This window comes from Lacerta agilis, chromosome 6, assembly GCF_009819535.1.
Source record: "Lacerta agilis isolate rLacAgi1 chromosome 6, rLacAgi1.pri, whole genome shotgun sequence".
Taxonomy (NCBI): Eukaryota; Metazoa; Chordata; class Lepidosauria; order Squamata; family Lacertidae; genus Lacerta; species Lacerta agilis.
The window spans coordinates 19,655,735-19,665,847 of NC_046317.1; the positions used below are offsets into that span (position 1 = coordinate 19,655,735).

At 44.9% G+C, this 10,113-nt stretch overlaps 1 protein-coding gene across 1 annotated transcript in view; it reads right to left on the bottom strand.

Annotated features, from left to right (window-relative positions):
* The window catches only part of SLC30A7 (solute carrier family 30 member 7), a 28,206-nt gene extending 21,858 nt beyond the window's left edge, over positions 1-6,348 (bottom strand). Inside the window, exons 1-3 of the mRNA XM_033151511.1 lie at positions 6,183-6,348; positions 5,475-5,576; positions 942-1,055 (exon numbers count right to left, since the gene is read on the bottom strand). Coding sequence (XP_033007402.1) covers positions 942-1,055; positions 5,475-5,576; positions 6,183-6,262 — 296 coding nt within the window. The 5' untranslated portion in view covers positions 6,263-6,348. The remainder of the gene's footprint in view (positions 1-941; positions 1,056-5,474; positions 5,577-6,182) is intronic.
* Positions 6,349-10,113: the final 3,765 nt, after the last annotated feature.

Here is a 10,113-nt window from a genome sequence, read left to right on the forward strand (position 1 = left end):
GCACCATTGGTGTGGGTGTTGCTGTAGGCCTCTACATGCTTGACTGAGCAATAGAAGTGGACCCCACATAAACGTTATAGCCAAATTGACATGTGTGTTTATCAAAGATGTGAGCATCTGTTTTGGTCCTCAGAAGGGTTTGTGCCAAGTTCAGGAAGTCCAAAAGATGATACAGGGCCCGGTGTGGCCTGCCAGACAGCTACTGATACAAATCAATTAGTTACCATGAGCCAGCAAACATGATGCACATGTGTGAAGCATGAAACTGAAGAGGTCCTTCAGGCATCATGACACAAAGGTCTCATGGGCACATAATGCAAAGCCATAGTTAGAAAGATTAGGTGGTGCACGAAGACCAAGCACTCTGACCTCACTCTTCCCTTCATCAAGCACAGAAACAACTAGGAGGCTTCCGTCTTAGCATTGCATCTAAGCCAGCACTTTCCCAAACAAACTACAATCAGGAAGCCAGGAACTAACGGGGTGCAACCCACAGAAAGTCTCAGCAGCAACATAACACCAGTCAGTTTTTCAAGGCAACTTGTATCCATAGCCTACTAGTCATTCATTGTGTACCCTAAGCAAAGAGAGCTTCGGATTTCTGGAAGCTTGCACATGTCCCCGAGAGTGGGAAAGTGTACCCAAACCAACAGCTAAACAGTCTGACATTAATTTAAGTCATATTTTCATTAACATTAAAGGTGATAAGTTCTCAAGTGTCTTGAGACTTGGACCTCCTACCAAAAAGGTAGTGTCCATTAGACAAATTACAATAGAAATATTTACAGCCTAACTCCACCAGCCCACTTCAGTACAATTCCTAAATGCAACACTGCCTTGTTTAGTTTGATTAGAGTATGCTGACATTCTGTCATCTATTACCATCAGGCATTAGAGGCAATATATGGGTTTCTTAGAACATCTATGTTTTATGTACTTACCCATAAGAAAAGGCATCATTTGATCTCCACTTTGAAATTACTGATGCTGCCAGTCCAGCTAACAGAGCAGTGCAGTCAAAGAACATATGAAAAGAATCTGATATTAGACCTAAACTGGAAAACCAAAGAAAACATTTGGTTAGGTACCAGAAGTTATACCACATTTGAATGCTTCAAGGTCAGTTCCATTAGCAACTCCACTGTGCACAAGGATTGCTCAAAAGCCAGTGTTCCTTTGAAGTTTTTACTTAAAATATTGTTTTCTTGCTAGTACACATTTACAAGGTATCTAGTTCATTCAAAAACTATATCCCATCAGAACCTATTAAGAAGTGAGACTAGTTAATAGATCTTATACACAAAGCATTGGGAAAATTCAGTACAATGAACTACAAGATGATTAATTTATTAGCCAGAGGTAGGAATTAAGTGTATTATGACCAAAAGTAAAATCCGGGATAAAATATTTGTAGTCTATCCTGGATAAGACATTCAGATGAAATCAGAGAGTGTAACATAACCACCAACACTTTCCCCACAACAGAGGCAAGACAATAGCCTCACCTAGCCATTCCTGAACACCTGGAGGAGTTGGAAAATGTATGTGTTTACTGATTCATGGCAAATTATTTCCTGATCAAGCCCATTTAATGGCAAGTCTTCAGCAAGTGGTAAAAGTCAGGAATGTTAATGGGAGCTTTACAGTCACTTGTTATTACAATCCACTGGTGAGAAATTGCCTAGCCCATCTACATAGCTATAATGATACTGGATTATAGTAATGAATCAGTTTTCTGCCAAAATATGTTCAAGATTACCTGCAACTGTTTATTTGTTTTTAATAGAACCAGCAAAATAAATTTTGCCTTTGATGTAGTTAAAAATAAATCCTACACTGAATCTGTTTTAAGAGGACTGGTTCGCACAGTCCAATGAGGTAAATACTGTTTGTTCCTGGGGATCCAGTCATACAGATTGTAATTTACAAGTGAAACTCGAAAAATTAGAATATCGTGGAAAGGTTAATTTCTTTCAGTAATTCAACTTAAAAGGTGAAACTAATATATGAGATAGACTCATGACATGCAAAGCGAGATACGTCAAGCCTTCATTTGTTATAATTGTGATGATTATGGCATACAGCTGATGAGAACCCGAAATTCACAATTTCAACTTTAGGGTTTTCATCAGCTGTACGCCATAATCATCACAATTATAACAAGCAAAGGCTTGACATATCTCGCTTTGCATGTCATGAGTCTATCTCACATATTAAACTCCAGTAGCTAATGAAAACAATTGCTTACATAAATGGACTTTTCCACGATATTCTAATTTTTCGAGTTTCACCTGTAAGATCTGGTAGATCTCCAGATATAACTTCCCTATGCTAATATCCACAACTGCCACTGCAATTCTTTTTTTATAGTTTATTTATTTTAGTTTATTTATTAAATTTGTATACTGCCCTTCATCCCTGCCACTGCAATTCAACAAGTCCCTGTTGACTGGTTTGCTTCAACACCAGAAACAAGCAGGCTCAAAAGAGTTAGCAAGTTCAGCTCCAATGAAATGGTTATTTTCCTTATTATTAATCTGTGTACTGAAACAACCATATTCTCTGATTTATCAGTGAAGGTAGGTTTGGATCAGACTAAGAAATAAATACAAAAGGGAACCCACTCCATAAAAATTGTTACCAGCCCACCTTGGAATGTAAAGCTGTGTCTCACATGGCATCTGGAGCAATTTGGCAAGTAAAAACTATTACTCACCCCAGGAAAATAATTACTCCTATGGTAGTTTATCCTAAATCTGGAAGCATAGCTTTCAAAACAGGCCTGCCTGGAGTGAATCATGTTATTAAGTGACGTTAACCTTGGTCTAACTTAAGCTGTATTTATATTAGCATCACTCCGTAAAAGCATCTGAAGTACATAGCATTCATCAGCTGTTCAGAAACACTAGCAGAAAGCATTCTTATGACGCTCCCAAAGATTTTAGATCATTCTCAAAGGACCTTCCCCTGCCTTGTGTAGGGAGGCAGCTAGTGACCAGGGAAACGTCGTTTCTGCCATTGTATCCTGCTTGTGAAATGCTCTCCCCAGGCAGGCTTGCTTGATGCACACTCCGATTCTTTTTAACACTGTGTGAATAAGACCATCTTACTTGCCCAGGCCTTTAAGTACCAACATTAGATCTTTTAACAGCTTTGAGTTTTACTTGGTGCTAAATATTTCTGATACTGGTATCTTATGTGGTATGTTTATTTGAATTGTAGGCACTCTCTGAAAGTCTCTGGACTAAAGAGCAGAAAATAAAGACTGTCATAAAAACAAATACATTCCCAGTGGCTCATAAAATACTTTAGTTCTGAAATTGTGTGTTTCTATTTAAATTGTCAGAATGAGCTTTCCACTAATCATAACCATAATTTAGATTTAACCCACCTCATCTCTCCTAGTAGTCACAGAAGACCCACCCACAAGAAGCAATATTTAAATATTTATTATGAATATACTATTTGCTACAAAAATAAACGGGGCTCTTCAAGACACAGTAATGCAAAATTTCACAGAGCAACTTCTAACAGCTTTTGAGAATAAAAGATACCAAGAAGTCAGAGACTATATGCATACCAAGAAGCCTGTCATACCACAAGGCGCTAGGATGCATAGGAACCCTAATAAAAGTGCATCATAGGGACTATTAAGGCATCTAATGACTGCTGGTCATAGATGAAAGCCATTCCTGAAGAAAGGGTCAGTGGAGAGCAGCTGGGCTGAGCTCTGCTGATTGAAGGTGCCCTAAATGCCTTCAATCAGCAGCACCCAACACCCACTTCCCCATTTTGTGCTCCAGATGGCAGGGATCAACGCACAACTCCTGGGGTAATCCCCACCCACTTACACAACCTCAAAGTTTGCAGGAAAGCAGTCAGCTCATCATGTAGGCCAGAGGACACTGCCCTGCTCATCACAGTGGAATAAATGTTGAAGTCTGCTTCAGGGTTCAGACCCATCACAGGAACCTACAGGTGTCTAGCATTAAGGTGCAAGTATATCATGCATATGTGGTTTATATATTGATTTTAAGTGACAACAATTTATTTTCTGACATAAGAACGCCAAAGCCTTCCTTCTAGACTCTTATGGCAAGCTATATTGTTGCAACAGATACATGGTGAAATATTTCTCAGAGCTCTCTGTACTGAAAGGTGCCCATGCTGTCAAAAGCCGGCATGGTTCTGTAGCCCAACTGCAGTTCATAACATCAGGCTCTGAACTGCAAATACCTTTGCCACCAATACATTTCTGAAGGGCACCAACATGACGAGAACCCATGCTATTCATGCATATAAACCTTTAAAAAGCAGCCCAAACAAATAAATATGAATAAGTTGTATCAATACTTCATTCTCTCTCTGCTGGTTAAATGCAGGAAATTCTTTCAAAGGCGTTTTGTCTGCCCGTTCCCCAGTTGCCTGTAACACTAACACCTCCTCCTACATACATGTGCTTCTTAACATGTATATAGCAATATGTGCAATATGTGCAAAGTATGATATCTGTACTTATTCAAAGTATGATATCTGTACTGGTTCAGAAGCTGCCATAACTTCCCAAATTTATCTGTCAGGGGTTTCCTATAGTGCTCTCTCTGTCTACAGAAGGGGGAAAGCCATGTGTGAACCAGCTCTTAGTGTAGTGTACTTGATTTGCTTTGGGGAGCTACTGGCATCATCCATTTGGTCACTACAGGATACAAGGACACAGCTTCTTAAGAAATTAGGGATTGATTATATGGCTTCTACAAGAGAATACAAGTGCCATAAACTATCAACAACTTTCCCAAATTTTGCCGGAGAAAGATAAAGGCCTAGATATCAATCATGAACCACTGCAGCATCATTACAGCTGCAGAAGTTACGCCTTCATGAGCTAAAGAAACAGCATGCTGACATTTTGCCTTTGGCAACTTCTAATCTACAGGACCTGACCAGTTAAGGTTTCCTTATCCTGCAGCGTTTTCTCCCTGGTATTACTATAGCAACAGTTCTACACAGGGTACACTGCATAACTCCTCAGGAGTACCAAATCTAGCAGATCATGTACTCAGATGTGGTTATGCAAGCAGTGCCTCCAACAAAAACCTTCAAGCCAGCCAAAAAGGGATAAGGACTCCAAACATTTTCCCCCCCTACTACAGTCACCTCCTCCTCTTGAAACCCTCCCTGCCTTCTTTTCTTCCTGAAGTGTAAAACCTGCTCTTAACAACATGTACCAAAAAGACCGCTTCCCATAAAACAAACACTGGCAGCTCAGCCAGTAACTGAAATGATTCCAAGGAGGAGGAATGAATGAGATAGTCCAACACACACCCTCTTTTCCCAGGGCCAATGACTCTCTCAGCCATCATCACACACCCGGCGCTGGTGCTTCCTCAGCACCAGCCAGAGGGAGACGTGGCAGCAGTAGCAGTGGAGCTGAACAGGCACCGCCTCTCCCGCGTCCTCCCTCCCTTCCCCGGTACCTGTTGCTCCAGATGCCATACAGCAGCTCCACGAAGGCAAAGGAGAGGTTGAGGCAGAGGAAAAAGAAGAGATTTCTTGACGTCTTGTCCGACAGGATCGACCTAAAGGGAGGGCAGGAAACAGGGAGCACTTAGAGGAGGAGGAGGAGAGCATGGGGGTGAAAAAGAGAGTTGGCCAAGAAGCGATGCTGGCCGGGGTCTCGCCTCTCGAGTCTCCAGGGAAGAAGAGAAGCTGGTGCTCTGGGACAGCTCAATCCGTAGAGCAGGAGACTCTCAAGCTCAGGGTCGTGGGTTCGAGAGCCCCACTTTGGGCAAAATTGGCATGCATTGCAGGAGTTGGGACTATATGACCCTGGGGGTGCCTTCCAGCTCTAGGATTCTGTGGTCGCCCCCCACCCACGTCTGTACCAGGCTGGATGGGAGCCCCCCCCCCAGCGTCAGTTGCAAGCCCCACCCCCAAGTGCACCTGCATCTCCACCTTCCGACCCCCCCAAGGGGGGGCCACATCCCGGACAAGAAGGCCTGCCAAAGCAAAGCCTGCTCCTCACACAACACAAAGCCTCGCCTCTTCCCCGAGGCAGCCTCCATGCTGCCAAGCCCTCATGCTGGTCTTGCCTCCGACCGCATTCCCACACACACGCGTGTGAACGCGCGTCGGGGCCTCGCCCCGGTTGCTTCTTCTCCTGGCGTCGCCCTCCCGCTCCTCACCTGAACCAGCCCGAGACCTTTCGGAGCAGGTTGAGCCTGGGCGGCTTGTACTCGTCGTCCTTGATGGACAAAGGCAGCATCTTCCAGGGTGGCGGGCCGCGCGGGGGCTGGGCGGAAGGGGAGCGGGACCCGAGGCCTGGCCTGGCTCGGCGAAGCGGGGCTTGACGGGCGGGCGGGCGGGCTGGCTTGGCTGGCAGGCTGGCTGGCAGGCAGGCGGCCCCCGGCCCCTTCGCGCTCGCTTCTCTGCCAGGTGAGCCCAGAAGCCGGCCCCTTCCGCCAAGGGAGACTTCCGGCACAACCGGACCGAGGCGCCGCTACGGAGCCTGCGTGGTAGGAGCGGAGGCTGAGTTGCGTCACGTGGGGCGGGGAGAGAGAGGAGAGAGGGGCGGGGCTTCTCGCTCTGTGGGAGAGGCTGGAGTTTAGTCAGGGCCTGGAAATAATAATAATAACAACAACAACAACAACAACAACAATAACAGAATAACAACATCAATAATACATTCTCCAACCTGCCCCAAACTCATAACACTGTGCTCCATTGTTTTGCCTGTTTCTTTACAACAGACCTTTTCCACTATTAGTATTAGTTCCTGGCCGTGAATAATAATAATTATTATTAATTAATTTATATACCGCTCTTTGCCCGAGGATCAGAGGGCAGTTTACAGTATAACCCCCCCCCCACAAAAATACATAACATAGCAAACGAAGCAATGACCCTCCCAACACAGAGCTTTAAAGAAAGCCATAGACTGCTTAGTTAGAGCAAGGTCTGGGTGAAGAGGAATTGTTGTTGTTGATGTTGTTGTTGTTATTTACTACTTGTACCCCGCCCATTTGACTGGGTTGCCACTCTGGGCAGCTTCCAACAGAATATAAAACAGCAGACAATACATCTTTAGCCCTGTATGCCCCCATCGCAGAGGAGCCAATTCCTAGTTGTCTTCAGCCCCTCAATAAAATATTTGAATGGGACAGGCCCCCCCCCCAAAAAAGTTGATGGGTATTGCCATTCAAATGGTGTGTGTGCACCGTGTCATGTGAGCGATTAGTAATTATGATGATGTCTTTAGTCTTTAGGCTATACAGCATGGCTTCAGTTACACACACATATATACAGAATACACACACACACACACATATATAACATGAGCGTAGGACTGCACTGACCCCCCCCAACTGATCTTGCTCCCCCTTTCTGATACCAGGGGAGTCCCAAAGACCAGCACAGAGTTAAATGTGTCTCTCTGGCCTCAGCTTTGCAGCATCTCTCCTCTCTCTCCAGCCCACCTACAGTACTTGCTTCTTAGCTCACTGGAACCCGCCTCACCCCTCCAAAGTGAAGCAGAGCACTAAAAGGTAAAGGTAAAGGTCCCCTGGATGGTTAAGTCCAGTCAAAGGTCACTATGGGGTTGCGGCGCTCATCTCACTTTCAGGCCGACAGCTTTCCGTGTCATGTGGGCAGCATGACTAAACTGCTTCTGGCACAACGGTACACTGTGATGGAAACCAGAGCACATGGAAACGCTGTTTACCTTGCCGCCGCCACAGCACCTGTTATGTACTGAGTTGAATAGGATCCAAACTGCAGCAGGCTGATTGGTCCTAGAACAATAGGATTGAGATTGCAGCAGTCTGACTGGTCCCAGAACAATAGGATTGAGATTGCAGCAGTCTGACTGGTCCCAGAACAATAGGATTGAGATTGCAGCAGTCTGACTGGTCCCAGAACAATAGGATTGAGATTGCAGCTGTCTGATTGGTCTGCAGGAGCCACCCAATCCAGCTCCAGGTGGAAGTGAATCCGCATTCCGATTGGCATACAGGAGTATCCCGGAATTAGCCAATCACGTGGGGCCCATTGTGTAAATAGTGTATATAAAGCAAACATTTTGGGGGAACTGCATTCCTCACTACTATGAGCTGAATAAAGAGCATGAAAATCACACTGGACTCCGAGTATCTTTCAGCACCTATTTATCTACTTGCACTGGTGTGCTTTCAAACTGCTAGGTTTGCAGGAGCTCGGACACAGCAACAGGAACTCACCCCGTTGCACGGATTCGAACCACCGACCTTCTGATCAGCAAACCCAAGAGGCTCAGTGGTTTAGACCATAAAAGCGGCTGTCATCTGGTCTTCCCCTGCAAAGGAACTTGCTTGACCGCTTCTCCAACCTACCCCAAACTCATCACACTATGTCCCATTCTTTTGCCCACTTCTTTACAAGTGACCGTCCCACAGCTAAGTTCTTCAGCCATCTTTAATCTGTTTCTTACTGAGCAAAGCTCAGATAAGAAATGAATCCACCAAGAAGAACTATTGCAAGAACCATCTGTTATGGAATCAATGGCAGCAGCCGGTGGGGGGGAGACACTCTACATGTTGCATGTGGCTTTATCCCATGTTAAGATTCCTAGAAAATGGGCTACATTTCACATTAACGCTCTCATCCTAAATGCAAGTTGGCCCAATTGCTCCAATTGCCTTAAGGTCAGCCCTGATGAGAGTGTGTAGGCGTTGGACTGACAAGCCCTGCACCTTCTAGGCCCCTGATGTCACCATTCAGAGTACAGACTCAAGGACTTGTTATGGAAATAAAGGGGGGCACTTATTGGAAATCAGTTTTGTCACCTCTTCCCCCCAAACCCTGAGACAATGAGCCCAGCCACCTTTTATTCACCGTCGCATAAGCACTACACTACAGCATGGCCTGCATCCAATCTTGTTTTTGTACAATCTTCTTTGTCCTCAGTAACCAAAATTATATTATCAACGTATACAAGCAGAAAAGTTGTTTTCCTTCATTTGCAAGGAATCATACAAAACAAAGTGGCACTAATAAAGAAACGTTCCAGTGTGGCAACAGAAAGCAAACTAAAAATGCTTTTGCAGTTGATCAAAACTATCCAGCAATATCAAGTTATAGGAAAACTGGTGCTATTAACAGTAATCCTTCTGGTTGGTTAATTGGTTTGGCAACTTCCAGGCACAGGATGTGTGATGATAATTATTTCCCCCAATATTTAAATGATAACCAATCAGAGGCAGCTACAGGAGAGCTATGAGATTCAGGTGAGGGTCAGATGACTTGTCAATCCCAGCAGGTATATAAGAGGACGACCCGGCCTGCCCAGGCCTAAAGGAAAACAACTTTTTTTTTATTCCCATACGTTGTTGCCCACAGAGTGCAACTATTCTCAAATTGACAAAGAGGCATGTGCCATTCCCTCTGATGCAGATCTGATATACATATATTGGGGTGGGGTGGGTTTGCACATGTGCCCATCAAGCTGTGTGTGGGAATTATCCCTCCGTGTGTGGTGCTGTCAGGAGGGGGTCGTGCAAATGCTTCACGTTGTGCAGAATGGAAATATTTAGGTGCGATGTTCTATCCATGGATGCAGCTTGCAGAGGGGAAATTCGAGAGGGCGAGGGAGCATGGGTCCGCTGTGGGGAGCGGAGCGCATTTCTTGCGCACGGGTGCCTGCCTGCAGAAGGGATTTGTGCTGCGGAGCTGTTGTGGAAAATGCCTATGTGGTTGTGTTGACAGGTGTGCAAAGGAGGGGTGCAGAAGCTAAAGGTATCTGTCTATATGGCCTCTCCAAAGGCCAGGTTGTGCAGTCAGCTGGGGCCAGGCCGGGAGTCACCTTAAGTGCATGTGATTCAGATTCTATTCAGTTGAACCTCTGGTTACAAAGTTGACATTTTTTTTAGCAATGCCTCCTAATGTGAGCCTTCTTTTGTTCACTTCTTTTTATTTCGAGGCAGTGCACACCAGTCATGTGTTACTGCATGTGATCCCTTATTTTCAAATCCGAAACTTGACAGCTATGTTAATAATAACATCAGGAATCCATCGGAGACAGCTGAAATGGAAAATCGCAACAAATAACCGAGAGGCGAAGATACAGTTCTGAAGATCCCGCTC